General features: G+C 40.8%; 1 protein-coding gene across 6 annotated transcripts in view; it reads left to right on the forward strand.

Moving 5' to 3' along the window:
- The first annotated feature begins 1,217 nt into the window (after positions 1–1,217).
- LOC110496359 (ras/Rap GTPase-activating protein SynGAP) overlaps positions 1,218–19,118 on the forward strand; it is a 71,689-nt gene continuing 53,788 nt past the window's right edge. For 5 of the 6 annotated variants that reach the window (XR_016488539.1, XR_016488540.1, XM_036952926.2 and 2 more), the window contains exon 1: positions 1,222–1,335. Coding sequence is in view for 4 of the 6 variants with exons in the window: in XM_036952926.2 (XP_036808821.2) it covers positions 1,233–1,335 (103 nt within the window). In the remaining 2 variants the exon portion in view is untranslated. Of the gene's footprint in view, positions 1,336–19,118 lie in introns of all 6 variants that reach the window. The other variant, XM_036952924.2, reaches the window with a different exon arrangement.

The raw sequence follows: 19,118 nt of genomic DNA on the forward strand, positions 1-19,118 counted from the left end.
TCTTGTCTTCCCACACACCGGGTTTCAATTCCATCATTACATGTTGTGTATTTAACCCTCTGTTCCCCCCATGTCCGGAATTGTTTATTGTAGTGCTTGTGCACGTTATACTGGTGTTAAACAGGTTTTGTTTACCCATTGATTTATTGTTCTGTTGACAGTGGTTTTGTTTATTAAACTGCGTCGTTGTAAATCAGTTTTGGCTCTCCTGCGCCTGACTTCTCTGCCGCCAGAACGCACCCCCTACAAAACATTAAAGGTATAGTCTAGGATTTGGGAATCTGTACAATGGTAATTTAAATGAATGGATATTTATTTACCAATTGATTCCTAAAGAATATAGCTTCTAAATGCATCATGAGCTTAGCACAACAACCGTTCTATATTATAATCCAAATAAGGTTACGTTGTTTACAAGCAACAAAAATATAAACAATCAATGTATATTTTCTAAATGTGTAAAACGATAATGTGGATGTCAGTCTGTGCTGTTTAATAATATAAGAGGGGTTACATTTCCCTATCCCCATACCAATGCAAGTGGCAGTTTATTGTTTTATTAAATACCTGAATGTAGCTTTAATGCCAACCTATTCACTTTGTTAACTATTTGTTTCACATAGAGACAAAGTGCTTCTGGGTGAGGCTTTGTGTGTTGAAAAGCAATTTGACCTCTCACCTCTGTAAACCACATTGGGAATGTGTTGTGCTAGCCTTTATTTTAAGTGTGGGTGGAAAATGCCCCTGGTCCTTGAGACGCTCAACTCTCAACGGTCTGGATTTCAGTAGGGGAGGTTTTCAGTTTATTGCTTTATTATGTTAAATACATAAATATCAAGTCATATGAAGCTAACTCTGAAACATTTACACCAGTGAAATTGACATAAATAAATAAAAAAAACATGTAGCTGTGTTACACCACTAACTTTTTCTTATACAGTATATGCTCTGGTTTGATATGATCATTTAGCATAAATGAAATGATCCATAGTTTAAGATCTTGTGCCATCACTTTTTTCTTACAGGACAACAGCTAAACAAAGTGAGACTATAGTGCCCAACACAAGTGATTTATACAGTATATAGGGGAAGTGCTAGGAGAAGCGATGGTCAGGCGTGGAGTGACCAAGGCACAATCTTAACTTCTTAGGGCTGCATTCCCTTTAAGAGATCAAGGTCAGGCTGAAAACCCATCTGACCTCCTGTTCTTACCTTAGGTTCACCCTTTACTGATGCATGAGCGTCGCCCAGGCTCTCAGCGCAGTGAGCGCACCAAGCTGCTCCGAAGGACAGTCAGTGTGCCGGTGGAGGGGAGAAGTCAGGACCCCGAGATAGGTATGTAGAACCCATACCGAAAAGATGTGTATTGGATTGCGAAGTGCAAACAATGTAAGTGTATTGCAGTTCAATAGAACCAATTCAAATACATTGTTTTTTATTTTTCTGGATGTCTGCAAGCTCTGGTTTGGTACATGCATCCTTGCATTTCCCAAGCCATTGTATTTGTTGGAGACTAATTAAATACACCGCTATGAAAGCATACTGTTGGTTACCCTTCTTTTTTGCACTCCTTCTCTGTGCCTTTTTTATGTGCCTTTTTATGTGTCAGTGAAATGAAATTATATATTATAAACCCTCAGTAGCACACATTCAAGGTCACCTTGAATACGGTAAATAAGAAGTGCCCACTTTCAGTTTAAGTACTGTAGTCTTTTGTTGTTTAAGTGATGCATTGACGTGATGCGCTATGTCAAACAACACTTTGACCGTAGTGGTATTTGTCAGCTTCAAAATATTATAAGTATTTTTCATTATACTACTATGCTGGAAGCATAGAATTGTTAAATTATTTTAATACATTTGTATTCAAACAGCACCATGAAACAAGCTAAGGGGGCTGCGTTCCCTGATGGCTGGCATGTATACCATACTCATGTACAGAGATGAAGACATGCATATTGATAGCAATCATTTAATGATTTTCATGAACAGAATTAAGTAACTATGATTGTGTCTCTAATAATATATATATTGGCTTTGTTGATACATTTGTTAATACAAGGTAGTTAACCCACAGTTAACCCACTGTTCCTAGGCCGTCATTGAAAATAAAAGACGCTTGTTGTATGCAACAGGGAGGGGCGGTTGAATGCAAGCTTAAACATGTTTTTAATTGTTAAAACATTTCTAGCCTGTCTGTCTATGCTGACTATCTACAGGAAACATGGTTTAACATGTTATGCTTAACCCATTCAGTTTTCCACCAAACACCACAAAACCACAAAAACCACCACAAAACACCACAAAACTGCCAAAAAAAGAGTAGAACCAGCTCACCTGCTTTTACGCTATGATTTGCCTAGGAGATGTTCAATGTTTCTTTTGAAAAACATTTTTTTTTTAAAGGAATAGTAATAATTAAAAAGGAATAGTTTCACCATATTAAAATGAGAGTTCAGTTCACATAACAGGGTTGACCTTAAAATGAGGGACAGACGTCAATGAATCACTAATCACATGAAATAAATAATCATCTTCAGAAATGACTTTGTCTAAGCAATAAAATAACTAGGGCTTTACAATGATGGTGAAAACGTGGAGAAATGTCAGGATTAAGCATGTTAAATCTTCCTGGCAGTCACAGAGGGTGCATGGAGGCACATTTCAAAATACTACATTTTTGCACTTTAACAAATCTGATTTATTTAATTATCCATGTGGTCCATATTAAAAGGGCACTTTATTGAATATAAAGGCTTTTCAAATTCAATATTGCTGCACAATTTCTATTTAAAATATCAAAGGGACACCAAAGGCACTCATTTCATGGAATGACACTGGCACATTTGTATATTCTGAATTGGAGATTTTTCTAAAAAGGTTTTCAGATTTGTCTACAGTGCCCCATGGAATTGGCTGATGGTGGTAATGTGCAATTATGATCATTAACACTTTTTCTAATTCAACAGTACTTTCGAGTGGATTTCACAGTGGGACTGCAATATGTATTCATATAATTACCGATGAAGGGAATAAGTCATTTTTCCACATCAACATTTAATGCTCTCTACTTTATTAGTGGTTCACAAATTCTTCCCTTTTAATTGTCCTATTATTCTATGTCGATGAAATGTGTACATTTTGCATTATGATGTTGTGACTTCATGGTCAGGTGGTACAGTATGTTACATTTAAGTTTTGTAAATGCCAATGTAGCAATACATGTATTTATCTGGTTGTAATTTGGTTCAATAATCTGGTATCTGACTAGATAACCGAAATAAGAAGTCTTTCCAAAGACGTCTTGATGTTATAAAGAGAAAATACATCTTTGTCTGGTTATGATCACCAGAATAGAAGTTTACAACAATTATGACATCAAATGACACACTTTGCCAACTGGGTACTGACTACTAACTGCTAGGTTGATGCTGCAGGTATATAGTGGATGAAACCATAAACACCCATTCAATATTCATTTAAGAGTGTGGTTATTATTTGAAGTTGTTGCTTCAGGCCTTTGAACATTTGGTCTCCTGATGAACTCTGCAAAAAAAGAAACGTCCTATCACTGTCAACTGTGTTTATTTTCAGAAAACTTAACATGTGTAATATTGACTGAGAACTGAGAAAAAAACTGAACAAGTTCCACAGACATGTGACTAACAAAAATTGATTAATGTGTCCCTGAACAAAGGCGGGGTCAAAATCAAAAGTAACAGTCATTATCTGGTGTGGCCACCAGCTGCGTTAAGTACTGCAGTGCGTCTCTTCCTCATTGACTGCACCAGATATGCCAGTTTTTGCTGTGATATGTTACCCCACTCTTCCACCAAGGCACCTGCATGTTCTCGGACATTCACCCTCACCCTCCGATTCAACAGGTCCCAGACGTGCTCAATTGGATTGATATCCGGGCTTTTCAGAACACTGACATTCCTGTCTTGCAGGAAATCACGCACAGAACGAGCAGTTTGACTGGTGTCATTGTCATGCTGGTGGGTGATGTCAGGATGAGCCTGCAGGAAGGGTACCACATGAGGGAGGAGGATGTCTTCCCTGTAACGCACAGAGTTGAGATTGCCTGCAATGACAACAAGCTCAGTCCGATTATGCTGTGACACACTGCCCCAGACCATGCCGGACCCTCCACCTCCAAATCGATCCCGCTCCTGAGTACAGGCCTCGGTGTAACGCGCATTCCTTCGACGATAAACGCGAATCCGACCATCATCCCTGGTGAGACAAAACCGCGACTCGTTAGTGAAGAGCACTTTTTGCCAGTCCTGTCTGGTCCAACGACAATTCGTTTGTACCCATAGGCGCCGTTTTTGCCGGTGATGTCTGGTGAGGACCTGCCTTACAACAGGCCTACAAGCCCTCAGTCTAGCCTCTCTCAGCCTATTGCGGACAGTCTGAGCACTGATGGAGTGGTTTTGCATTCCTGGTGTAACTCGGGCAGTTGTTGTTGCCATCCTGTGCCTGTCCCGCAGGTGTGATGTTCGGATGTACCGATCCTGTGCAGGTGTAGTTACATGTGGTCTGCCACTGCGAGGACGATCAGCTGTCCGCCCTGTCTCCCTGTAGTGCTGTCTTAGGCATCTCACAGTACAGAAATTGCAATTTATTGCCCGGACCACATTTGCGGTCCTAATGCCTCCTTGCAGCATGCCTAAGGCACATTCACGCAGATGAGCAGGGACCCTGGGCATCTTTCTTTTGGTATTTTTCAGAGTCAATAGAAAGGCCTCTTTTAATGTCCTGAGTTCTCATGATTGTGACCTTATTTGCCTACCGTTTGTAATCTGTTAGTGTCTTAACGACCGTTCCACAGGTGCATGTTCATTAATTGTTTATTGTTCATTGAACAAGCATGGGAAACAGTGTTTAAACCCTTTACAATGAAGATCTGTGAAGTTATTTCGATTTTTACAAATTTACTTTGAAAGACAGGTTCAAAGCAAAACACCAGTCTCAACGTCAATCGTGAAGAGGCGACTCCAGGATGCTGGCCTTCTAGGCAGAGTTGCAATGAAAAAGACATATCTCAGACTGGCCAATAGAAAGAAAAGATTAAGATGGGCAAAATAACACAGAAACAGAACAGAGTAACTCTGCCTAGAAGGCCAGCATAGCAGAGTCGCCTCTTCACTGTTGATGTTGTGACTGGTGTTTTGCGGGTACTATTTAATGAAGCTGTCAGTTGAGGACTTGTGAGGCGTCTGTTTCTCAAACTAGACACTCTAATGTACTTGTCCTCTTGCTCAGTTGTGCACCGGGGCCTCCCACTCCTCTTTCTATTCTGGTTAGAGCCAGTTTGCACTGTTCTGTGAAGGGAGTAGTACACAGCGTTGTACGAGATCTTCAGTTTCTTGGCAATTTCTCGGATGGAATAGCCTTCGTTTCTCAGAACAAGAATAGCCTGACGAGTTTCAGAAGAAAGTTCCATTTTGAGCCTGTAATCGAACCAACAAATGCTGATGCTTCAGATACTCAACTGGTCTAAAGAAGGACAGATTTATGGTTTCTTTAATCAGAACAACAGTTTTCAGCTGTGCTAACATGAATGCAAAGGGGTTTTCTTATGATCAATTTGCCTTTTAAAATTATAAACTTAGATTAGCTAACACAACGTGCCATTGGAACACAGGAGTGATGGTTGCTGATAATGGGCCTCTGTACGCCTATCTAGATATTCCATTCAAAATCTGCCATTTCCAGCTGTAATAGTCATTTACAACATTAACAATGTCTACACTGTATTTCTGATCAATTTGATGGTAATGGACAAACAATTTGCTTTTCTTTCAAAAACAAGGACATTTCTACCCCAAACAGTTGAAGTCTGAAGTTTACATACACCTTAGCCAAATACATTTAAACTCAGTTTTTCACAATTCCTGACATTTAATCCTAGTAAAAATTCCCTGTCTTAGGTCAGTTAGGATCACCACTTTATTTTAAGAATGTTTCATGTCAGAATAATAGTAGAGAAAATTATTTATTTCAACCCTTATTTCTTTCATCACATTCCCAGTGGGTCAGAAGTTTACATACACTCAATTAGTATTTGGTAGCATTGCCTTTACTTTGTATAACTTGGGTCAAACGTTTCGGGTAGCTTTCCACAAGCTTCCCACAATAAGGGGTGAATTTTGGCCCATTCCTCCTGACAGAGCTGGTGTAACTGAGTCAGGTTTGTAGACCTCCTTGCTTGCACACACTTTTCTATAGGATTGAAGTCAGGGCTTTGTGATGGCCACTCCAATCCCTTGACTTTGTCCTTAAGCCATTTTGTCAGTACACTTGGGGTGATTGTCCATTTGGTAGACCGATTTGCGACCAAGTTTTAACTTCCTGACTGATGTCTTGAGATGTTGCCTCAATATATCCACATAATTTTCCTGCCTCATGATGCCATCTATTTTGTGAAGTGCACCCGTCCCTCCTGCAGAAAAGTACCCCCACAACATGATGCTGACATCCCCATGCTTCACAGTTGGATGGTGTGCTTCGGCTCCCCCTTTTTCCTCCAAGCATAACGATGGTCATTATGGCCAAACTGTTCTATTTTTGTTTCATCAGACCAGATGACATTTCTCCAAAAAGTACGATCTTTGTCCCCATGTGCAGTTGCAAACTATAGACTGCCTTTTTTATGGCGGTTTTGGAGCAGTGGCTTCTTCCTTGCCGCGTGGCATTTCAGGTTATGTCGATATAGGACTAGGATTTTTTTTAATAGGATTTCACTGTGGATACTTTTTACCTGTTTCCTCCAGGATCTTCACAGGGTCCTTTGCTGTTGTTCTAGGATTGATTTGCATATTTTGCTCCAAAGTACGTTTATTTCTAGGAGACGAGCGGTATGACGGCTGCGTGGTCCCATGGTTTTTATAGTTGCACGCTATTTGTACAGATGAACATGGTACCTTCAGGCGTTTGGAAATTGCTCTCAAGGATGAACCAGATTTGTTGATTTCTACATTTCTACATTTTTTTCTGAGGTCTTGGCTGATTTCTTTTGATTTTTCCGTTATGTTAAGCAAAGAGGCACTGAGTTTGAAGGTAGGCCTTGAAATACATCTACAGGTACACCTCCAACTGACTCAAATGATGTCAATCAGAAGCTTCTAAAGCCATGACATAATTTTCTGGAATTTTCCAAGCTGTTTAAAGGGAAAGTCAACTTAGTGTATGTAAACTTTTTTATTATTATTATTTATTACAAAAAACACAAGGAACGGGTAACATTAAAGTATTAGAACATGAAGGACAAACAATACAGCATCAAGACACTATCAAACATGTATCAGTCTTTCTGCAACAGAGCCATCCTTATGTGTGAGGGTGCGTGTGCATGATAGTGATGTAAAATATATGTCATAGTTTCCTTTTTCATGATCACAATCTTGTGAAACCCGAACCCTCCAAGATCCCCCCACTGTTCCCTGATAGCTGTCGCTCAACCATTCGAGACCCCTCCCACAGTCCCGCCCCTGGAAGAATAATAAAAAAATAAAAAAATAAATTCCATTCCCCACCCCCGAGAAGCCCCCAATGCACCAACAACCAAGATAATGAACTAAAGAGAAAAAAGGAAAAGACAGGAGAAAACAGCAAACAACAATGCAAAAAAAAAAATGCATTTAAAACAAAGGACATCATAACATAACAGAAATTATAACAGCACTGCCAACTGTATATGTTTGTGTTCATGTCTGGCACTATTACTTGTATGTGTGTGTTCTTGTATTTGTTTGTTTGAATGAGAGTGTGTGTATCTGCATGTGTACAAACACCTGCACGGCATCAGCCTTAGGCAAACCGGCATTAGTTGTAAAGACACTGCCACTTAGTGTCATTCAAGTGTACTTTTATAATGTTTTATTTTGACTTTTTTTTCTCCTTTATCTTTTTAGCATCATTCTCTCTCACACAGCAACTCCACTCCCACTTGTCTCCAATTCCACATACTAACCCTCAGCCCATTCCATCTATCTCTGCTGGCCACCCACTTCGTGTTTCTACGCAACACATATCTTTCAACTATGCTGTGATGTTTAACGTACAATTTGAATCTATCTAATCGAATAGAATCTACAGATTGCGTGTTGAAGATAAATACTTTTACTAAGAGTATCAGTATATTAGTAATTGACTGACCTGGTCTCTCCAGAACTCCTAACAGTACTATTTCTAGGTTCAATTTTAGATCAATGCTATGAATTTTCAGCCATTCCTGAACCTGAGACCAGAAACAGGCTACCTGAGGACAATACCAAAATACATGGTCTATTGATTCTGTATCCTCACAACAAAATCTGCAGAGCTTTGATGATTTTATGCCCCAAATATTCAACATTTTGTTGGTGGCAAGAATTCTATATAATACTTTTAGCTGAAAGCACGAAGTCTTGAATCTTGCATTGTTTTATATATCAACTCATACACCCTGTACCATGGAATCGGTACATCAATAATCTCTTCCCAACTATTTTGCGATCTGTATGGCACAGTTGTCAACATCCTGGTCCTCAAATGAAACTGGTATACTTTCCTATTTATGCTATTTTTATTCCTCTGCCAGTTTTGATCCTTTATATTGGGCAGACAGATCAGTTCCCTACCTCCTCCCGCTGCCACCCGCCTCCTCCATTTTTGGGGCAATGCTGTAATCAATTGGTTGTACTCTTGGATTGAGCAGACCTTCCCATACAATTCTGATAACTCCATGAAGGACATAACTATACCATTACAATATAATTTAGGAACAAAATAACCTTTTCAAACATCTTTCCCATAAATACAGGTATTTTATCAACCAGCACATTTGAGTTCAGCCATAATATTTGTTGTAATATATATATTTTCAGGGGGATGAAATTGAAATTGTAGCCAGCTCTGCAATGCTTGTCTGAAAAAGACAGATACTCTGAAAAAAGGATCATTTTTGATTAATCAAAAATGAGACCTGGAAATCTGCATAAAGTCAATAAGGCCATTTTTAAACAATGGATGTGCTTTTCTTATTAATCTACAGTGCCTTGCGAAAGTATTCGGCCCCCTTGAACTTTGCGACCTTTTGCCACATTTCAGGCTTCAAACATAAAGATATAAAACTGTATTTTTTTGTGAAGAATCAACAACAAGTGGGACACAATCATGAAGTGGAACGACATTTATTGGATATTTCAAACTTTTTTAACAAATCAAAAACTGAAAAATTGGGCGTGCAAAATTATTCAGCCCCTTTACTTTCAGTGCAGCAAACTCTCTCCAGATGTTCAGTGAGGATCTCTGAATGATCCAATGTTGACCTAAATGACTAATGATGATAAATACAATCCACCTGTGTGTAATCAAGTCTCTGTATAAATGCACCTGCACTGTGATAGTCTCAGAGGTCCGTTAAAAGCGCAGAGAGCATCATGAAGAACAAGGAACACACCAGGCAGGTCCGAGATACTGTTGTGAAGAAGTTTAAAGCCGGATTTGGATACAAAAATATTTCCCAAGCTTTAAACATCCCAAGGAGCACTGTGCAAGCGATAATATTGAAATGGAAGGAGTATCAGACCACTGCAAATCTACCAAGACCTGGCCGTTCCTCTAAACTTTCAGCTCATACAAGGAGAAGACTGATCAGAGATGCAGCCAAGAGGCCCATGATCACTCTGGATGAACTGCAGAGATCTACAGCTGAGGTGGGAGACTCTGTCCATAGGACAACAATCAGTCGTATATTGCACAAATCTGGCATTTATGGAAGAGTGGCAAGAAGAAAGCCATTTCTTAAAGATATCCATAAAAAGTGTCGTTTAAAGTTTGCCACAAGCCACCTGGGAGACACACCAAACATGTGGAAGAAGGTGCTCTGGTCAGATGAATCCAAAATTGAACTTTTTGGCAACAATGCAAAACGTTATGTTTGGCGTAAAAGCAACACAGCTGAACACACCATCCCCACTGTCAAACATGGTGGTGGCAGCATCATGGTTTGGGCCTGCTTTTCTTCAGCAGGGACAGGGAAGATGGTTAAAATTGATGGGAAGATGGATGGAGCCAAATACAGGACCATTCTGGAAGAAAACCTGATGGAGTCTGCAAAAGACCTGAGACTGGGACGGAGATTTGTCTTCCAACAAGACAATGATCCAAAACATAAAGCAAAATCTACAATGGAATGGTTCAAAAATAAACATATCCAGGTGTTAGAATGGCCAAGTCAAAGTCCAGACCTGAATCCAATCGAGAATCTGTGGAAAGAACTGAAAACTGCTGTTCACAAATGCTCTCCATCCAACCTCACTGAGCTCGAGCTGTTTTGCAAGGAGGAATGGGAAAAAATGTCAGTCTCTCGATGTGCAAAACTGATAGAGACATACCCCAAGCGACTTACAGCTGTAATCGCAGCAAAAGGTGGCGCCACAAAGTATTAACTTAAGGGGGCTGAATAATTTTGCACGCCCAATTTTTCAGTTTTTGATTTGTTAAAAAAGTTAGAAATATCCAATAAATGTCGTTCCACTTCATGATTGTGTCCCACTTGTTGTTGATTCTTCACAAAAAAATACAGTTTTATATCTTTATGTTTGAAGCCTGAAATGTGGCAAAAGGTCGCAAAGTTCAAGGGGGCCGAATACTTTCGCAAGGCACTGTATTTGAGAAGCATTTAGGGTTAAAATAAAACTTTTGAATGAGTGAAGCTTTTAGAGAGAGGTTTAGTGCTTTTGTATTTAATAATCTCAACGCACCCAATTCATTATATAGATAGGCTGGTTTTGTTTTGTCTGGTTTAGCTTCCCAGATAAAGCGACATATTTTTTTGTCAAATGATTTGAAAAACTAAACACCAGGACTAGGCTGCGCCATAAGTAAGTGAGAGAACTGAGATATGACTAAGGAGTTAATCAGGGAAAATTTTCCATAAATAGACAGGTATTTACCTCTCCATGGTTGCAGGATCTTGTCGGTTTTTACAAGTTTTCTATTGAAATTCATTGTGGAGAGCTTATTTATATATTTTGTGATATGAATACCAAGTATGTCTACTTCACCATCCAGTTTGCTTTATTTTTGTAATAGATTAAATTAGATCGTTCTTGAATAAGTTCCTCAAGTTATTTTTGTTTTTCCTCTAACTTATTTTGTATCTCTGTAGTATTGTTTTTATTGCTCTCTACCTGTACTATTAGTTCATGGATTTCCCTCGTTAGTCTTTTCTTTAGCCAGAAACTGCTTTTTTATTATTGATGAATATTGACTTGAATGAAGGTACATTTAAAGGTATCCCAAACAAAAAGGGGATTTGCTGAACCTGTATTATACTGGAAAAATTATGTTATAAGTTATTTTGTCTTAGTCAAAAATAAGTTGTCCTCCAGTAAACTTTGATTCAATTTACAATACCCCCGTCCACGTGGAAAATCTATAAGAGTTTTGTGAATGCCAATTAGATGATGATCCGATCACATTCTGTCTCCTATTTAAACTTTTTTAACCTTTGATGCAAGAGAGAAAGAGACAAGAAAGTAGTCAAGACAACTAGATTGATTAAGCTATATCGCACTAGGTCAGGGTTTGTTAGTCTCCAAATATCAACTATTTCTAACGTGTCCATAATATGTGTGATTTCCTGAAGGGTACGGTGATGATAGTTTTTAGAGGGATTACCTTTACGGTCCATTGAGGTACTTAACACTGTGTACCATACCATAATGATTAGATCAATTGTTGCCTGTAAGTTCAATAAATTGGTATAAATGTTTTTGAAGAAGTGTGGATGTGCATGTAAACTTCTGACCCACTGGAATTGTGATACAGTCAATTATAAGTGAAATAATCTGTCTGTAAACAATTGTAGGAAAAATTACTTGTGTCATGCACAAAGTAGATGTCCTAACCGACTTGCCAAAGCTATAGTTTGTTAACAAGAAATTTGTGGAGTGGTTGAAAAATGAGTTTTAATGACTCCAACCTAAGTGTATGTAAACTTCTGAATTCAACTGTATATACAGTACTAGTCAAAAGTTTGCACTCACTATTTCATTCAAGGGTTTTTCTTTGTTTTTACATTGTAAAATAATAGTGAAGACATCAAACTATGAAATAACACATATGGAATCATGTAGTAACCAAAAAAGTGTTAAACAAATCATAATATATTTTATATTAGAGATTTTTCAAAGTAGCCACCCTTTGCCTTGATGACAGTTTTGCACACTCTAGGCATTCTCTCAACCACCTTCATGAGGTAGTCACCTGGAATGCATTTCAATTAACAGGTGTGCCTTGTTAAACATACATTTGTGGAATTTAATTCCAAATTTGAGATTTTTTGTTCCAACTGCCTTGTCTTTGTGAGATGCAGAATAGGTGAACTGATGATCTCCGCATGTGTGGTTCCCAACGTGAAGCATGGAGGAGGTGTGATGGTATGGAGGAGTTGCTTTGCTGGTGACACTGTCAGTGATTTATTTAGAATTTAAGGTACACTTACGCAGCATGGCTACCCCAGCATTCTGCAGCAATACTCCATCTGTCACGTCCTGACCTTAGTTCCTTTTTTATGTCTCTGTTTTAGTTTGGTCAGGGCGTGAGTTGGGGAGGGCATTCTATGTTTTGTAGTCTATGTTTTGTATTTCTATGTGTTTGGCCTGGTATGGTTCCCAATCAGAGACAGCTGGCAATCGTTTTGTTTGATTGAGAACCATACTTAGGCAGCCTATTTTCCCACTATGGGTGTGGGTAGTTGTTTTCTGTCTTTGTGTGTCTGCACCAGACAGAACTGTTTAGTTTGTTCCGCTTTGTTGTTTTTTTGTTCTAGTGTTCAGTTTCTTTATTAAATCTACCATGAACACGTGCAACGCTGCACCTTGGTCCTCTTCACCTTCTTCCACCTACGACAACTGCTACAGAACTACCCACCAAAAAAGGACCAAGCAGCGTGGTCACCAGGAGCAGCGTGGAATGGACTCATGGACATGGGAGGACATTCTGGACGGGAAGGGTTCATACACATGGGAGGAGATCCTGGCTGGAAGGGATCGCCTCCCATGGCAACAGGTGGAGGCAGCCAGGAGAGCAGAAGCAGCAGGTAAAGGGAGCGAGCGCTTTGAGGGAACACGGCTGGCAAGGAAGCCCGAGAGACAGCCCCAAACATTTCTTGGGGGGGGGGGGGTGGCACACGGGGAGTGTGGCTAAGTCAGGTAGGAGACCTGAGCCAACTCCCCGTGCATACCGTGGTGAGAGGTGGACCGGGCAGGCACCGTGTTATGCCTTGAGGCGCACGGTGTCCCCAGTGCGCAGGCATAGCCCGGTGCGCTTCATCGCAGCTCCTCGTATCGGCCAGGCTAGAGTGGGCATCGAGCCAGGAATAATGAAGCCGGCTCAGCGCATCTGGTCTCCAGTGCGTCTCCTCGGCCCAGGTTATATGGCACCAGCCCTACGCACAGTGTCCCCGGTTCGCCAGCCCAGTGCGGTCTGTTCCACCCTGCCGCACTTGCCGGGCTACAAGGAGTATCCAGCCAGGACAGGTTGTGCAGGCTCTGTGCTCTAGACCTCCAGTGCGCCTCCACGGTCCAGTCCATCCGGTGCCTCCTCCACGCACCAGGCCTCCTGTGGCAGCCCCACACACCAGGCTGTCTCTTCGTCTCCTCCCTCCAGGTGCTCCCTCATGTCCAGCTCTTCCAGAGTCTCCCTCCTGTCCGGAGCTGCCAGAGTCTCCCTCCTGTCCGGAGCTGCCAGAGTCTCCCTCCTGTCCGGAGCTGCCAGAGTCTCCCTCCTGTCCGGAGCTGCCAGAGTCTCCCTCCTGTCCGGAGCTGCCAGAGTCTCCCTCCTGTCCGGAGCTGCCAGAGTCTCCCTCCTGTCCGTCAGGAGCTGCCAGAGCCTGCCGCCCGTCAGTCAGGAGCTGCCAGAGCCTGCCACCCATCAGTCAGGAGCTGCCAGAGCAGCCGTCAGTCAAGAGCTGCCAGAGCCGCCTACGACAACCGTTACACCATCCCATTTGGTTTGTGCTTAGCGGGACTATCATCTGTTTTTCAACAGGACAATGACTCAACACAGGCTGTGTAAGGACTATTTGACCAAGAAGGAGAGGGATGGAGTGCAGCATCAGATGACCTGGCCTCCACAATCACCCGACCTCAAACCAATTGAGATGGTTTGGGATGAGTTGGACCCCAGAGTGAAGGAAATGCAGGCAACAAGTTATCAGCATATGTATGTGGGAACTCCTTGAAGACTGTTGGAAAAGCATTCCAGGTGATGCTGGTTGAGAGAATGCCAAGAGTTTGCAAAAAATAAAAATAAAAACCTTGAATGAGTAGTTGTGTCCAAACTTTTGACTGGTACTGTATATATACAGTGCCCTCAGAAAGTATTCACTTACAAAATGTGGGTGATACAATTGGTGCTCTTGCAGTCGCAGCGCAACGAGTGAAGAACACCATCAGATGTTTTACACATCAGCAGTGCCCTGTGATTGGTTTGAATCTGTACTTTAACTTTTTCTGTACTTTTACTTTTTCCTACAATTCATTGGGCCCCATTTGGTCTATGTTAAAAAATGCAGCACTTGTGCCAAATGAGGTCCTACACTGCCCGTATGAAACTATAGGTTGTATGAAATTCATACATATCAAACCTGAACTGTACATCAGTTCAAACATGCACTCTTTCATAATGCATGAATGCTTTTACACTGAACAATTTGATACTTTTCTAGATATTCCTAGTAACCAGTTTTGATGAAATATGGTAATGCCCAATTCAAATGGCATTTTTTTTATCTCAGCTGACAAGTGTCTTTTTGTGCCATTTAAAAAAAATGTACGTTACCTTTATTTAACTAGGCAAGAGTTTAGAACAAATTCTTATTTTCAATAACAGCCTAGGAACAGTGGGTTAACCTCCTTGTTCAGGGGCAGAATGACAGATTTTTACTTTGTCAGCTTGGGGTTTGATCTTGCAACCTTTTGATTGCAAGTCCAATGCTCTCTAACCAATAGGCTACCTGCTGCCCCAAACTAGCCAGTTTTAGTAGCAATTACGTATCAGGTATTTTAATAGTCCAGGAGCTGAGCACAGATAAACCTTGATATGATAATCGGCATTGTGTGTGTATGTTTAAAATAAAGGAATTATAATAATATAGTGGGGGGAAATACAATGATACTGCAACATTACCGAGGTCAAAGTACATCTCTCTCCTGATGGTAACCATGGAAATAACCAGGCTGAAGTCTGTTAAATAGTAACCCGTTCAGTTTATTGTTACGCCACCATCGCCTTGACCTCTCTCTCCTCACTCTCTCCATGTTCCTCTGTATTTTCCTCCTCTTCAAGTAAAAATCTCCTTTTGTGCTGCCTGCAGTGAAAAAGGAGAATATTCATAGGCATACAGTACAGTTGTCATGGAAACTGGGAATACTGATTTATCCCCCACATGTCTGGCTTGGTTGGATCCAGGAACCATGATTGGCTAACACCGTCCCATCTGGACTAAACTACTGTAGAACATGGAATAGGTTGTCAGAATACATTTTGTGCAGTTATGTGTTCATTCAAAGATGTGTGTAATAAGAATCCTTCTGTTTAGTGAGGGAATTTTGTTTAACAAAAGCCATCTGCATCAGTGGTTGAATTAAGTGTTATACGTTTAGACCTACTCTATCCATTGTTGATCAACAACAAACTAAAATGGTCCAAACACACCAAGACAGTTGTGAAGAGGGCACGACAAAGCCTTATCCCACTCAGGAAACTAAAGATTTGGCATGGGTCCTGAGATCCTCAAAAGGTTCTACAGCTGCAACATCACTGCCTGGTACAGCAACTGCTCGGCCTCAACAGAGGGTAGTGCGTGCAGCTGCGTAAGCTGCCTGCCATCCAGGACAGTGTAAGGTGCCTGCCATCCAGGACCGGAGTGCAAAGTCTAGGACAAAAAGGCTTCTCAACAGTTTTTACCCCCAAGCCATAAGACTCCTGAACTGGTAATCAAATGGCTACCCAGACTTTTTGCATTGTGTGCCCCCCCCACCCCAACCCCTCCTTTTACACTGCTGCTGCTCTCTGTTTATCATGTATGCTTAGTCACTTTAACTATACATTCATGTACATACTACCTCAATTGGGCCGACCAACCAGTGCTCCCGCACAGTGGCTAACCTGGCTATCTGCATTGTGTCCCACCCACCCACCCATCATCCTCCAACCCCTCTTTTACGCTACTGCTACGCTCTGTTCATCATATATGCATAGTCACTTTAACCATATCTACATGTACATACTACCTCAATCAGCCTGATTAACCGGTGTCTGTATGTAGCCTCGCTACTTTTATAGCCTCGCTACTGTATATAGCCTGTCTTTTTACTGTTGTTTTATTTCTTTACCTACCTATTGTTCACCTAATACCTTTTTTGCACGAGCCTGTAAGTAAGCATTTCACTAAGGTCTACTGTTGTATTCAGCGCACGTGACAAAGAAACGTTGATTTGATAGAAATGTAGGGCATGAAGTTTGGGCTTGGAATGGTGAAGGAATTGAAAGCAAACTTCACTGTAACCCTGTAGGAAAATTCTATCTCTCAAAATGCTTAGCATTTTCTTTCTTGGTGTGGCAGCATGTGGGATGAACTGCTGATGCTACAGATCTACTAGATTCAGAGAGACAGCATTTGTGTGTAAGTGGTCTTCAATCCTGGTCCTTTGAGACCCAGGATGTGTACATTAGGTGTTTTGTTCTAGCCCAGCTCGAACACAACTGATCAAGCCCTTGATTAGTTAAATCAGGTTTGTTATTATTGGTCTTCAACAAAGGGCTACACATCCAGTTGATCGCCAGGACCAAGGTTGAACAACACACGTCTGTGGGTAATAAATGAAGTACACATGATACTGCTGGAGGAGCATCTTTTGAACAGATGGAGATTTCCTATGAAGTCAAATATGATGTATCAACCCTGTTGGTTGGTTTCCTACGCCAATGCCTCAATGACAATGTATAACTGTCTGTATTCTTCAGACGGAATACATATAAATGACTGAAGAGTCAAATATAAAGGTCCACTTACAGTATGCTAGAGCTGCCAAAATATCACCCTGTAGGCACATATTTTCAAATACAGTGCCTTCAGAAAGTATCCACACCCCTTGACTTATTCCACATTTTGTTGTGTTACGGCCTGAATTCAAAATGAATTAATTTTGTATTTTTCTACCCATCTGTACACAATACCCCTTAATGTTAGAATAACCTTTGGCAGGGATTACAGCTGTGAGGCTTTCTGATAAGTCTCTAAGAGCTTTCCACACCTGGATTGTACAATATGTTCTTGTAACGCTCCGGGTGTCGTGGGTGTGGAGTCAGACGCAGGAAACAGAGAGTGCGAGGCTGTGCTATTTAATGTCCAAAAAACGCAACACAGGGTGCTCACAACCAAAATATACGACCAGGAACAAACACGCTCCTCTACATACAAAACAGAAGGTCACAATAATCAATCCCGCACAAAGAACCAGGCGGGCCGGCTGACTAATAAAGCCTCACTAATTATACCCAACTCAAAACAGGTGTACTCAATAAACACATAAGGAGGGGGAGGAAAGAATCAGTGGCAGCTAGTAGGCCGGCGACGACGACCGCCGAGCGCCACCTGAACGGGAAGGGGAGCCACCGTCGGTCGGAGTCGTGACAGTTCTCCATTATTCTTTTCAAAATTCTTTAAGTTCTGTCATTTTTAAGTCTTGCCATGGATTGTCAAACAGATATAAGTGAAAACTGCAACTCGGCCACTCAGGAACGTTCACTGTCTTCTTTGTAAGCAACTCCAGTGTAGATTTGGCTTTGTGCTTTAGGTTATTGTCCTACTGAAAGGTGAATTCATCTCCCAATGTGTGGTGGAAAGCAGACTGAACTCGGTTTTCCTCTGGGATTTTGCCTGTTCTTAACACCATTCTGTTTCTTTCTTATCCTGAAAAACTCCGTCCATAACGATTGCAAGCATACCCATAACATGATCAAATCAAATCAATGCTTGAAAATATGGAGAGTGGTACTCAGTAATGTGTTGTATTTGCCCCAAACTTAACACTTTGTATTCAGGAGAAAAATTGAATTGCTTTGCCACATTTTTTACAGTATTACTCTAGTGCCTTGCTACAAACAGGATGCATGTTTTGGAAGATTGTATTCTGTACAGACTTCCTTCTTTTCACTCTGTCAATTAGGTTAGTATTGTGGAGTAACTACAATGTTGTTGATCCATCCTCAGTTTTCTCCTATCATGGCCATTAAACTCTGCATCTACTTTAAAGTCACCATTGGCCTCGTGGTGAAATCCCTGAGCGGTTTCCTTCCTTTCCGGCAACTGAGTTAGGAACGACGCCTGTATCTTTGTAGTGACTGGGTGTATTGATACACCATTCAAAATGTAATTAATAACTTCACCATGCTCAAAGGGATAGCCAATGTCTGCTTTTTTAACTTCCAATGTCCTTCTTTGTGAGGCATTGGCAAACCTCACCGGTCTTTGTGGTTAAATCTGTGTTTGAAATTCATTGCTCGACCGAGGAACCTTACCGATAACCAAAAATCATGTTATTAAAAACTATTATTGCACACAGAGTGAGTCCATGCAACTTAATATGTGACTTAAGCAATTCTTTAGGCTTGAATATATTTAGGCTTGCCATAACAAATAGGTTGAATACTTATTGACTCAAGACATTTCAGCTTTTCATATTTAATTAATTTGTAAACATTTGGTAAAACATAATTCAACTTTGACATTATGGGGTATAGGTCAGTGATAAAAAAAAATCTAAATTTAAAATCCATTTTAAAATCAGGCTGTAACACATCAAAATGTGAAAAAAAAGTTGAGGGGTGTGAATACTACACTAATTATTTTGAGTGCTGTGTCCACACAGCAGAGGGAAACCATCAGATGGATTCCAGATGTTAGACAGCCCATCACAATCAATCTTGCATGAAATAACATAAGTTGGTTTATCAAGGGAACAAGGACATGGCTACTATTAAATAATGTAATTACAGTGCATTCAGAAAGTATTCAGAACCCTTCCCGTTTTCCACATTTTGTTACGTTCTAGCCT

This window comes from Oncorhynchus mykiss, chromosome 18, assembly GCF_057628025.1.
Source record: "Oncorhynchus mykiss isolate SJ-2025 chromosome 18, ASM5762802v1, whole genome shotgun sequence".
Classification (NCBI taxonomy): Eukaryota; Metazoa; Chordata; class Actinopteri; order Salmoniformes; family Salmonidae; genus Oncorhynchus; species Oncorhynchus mykiss.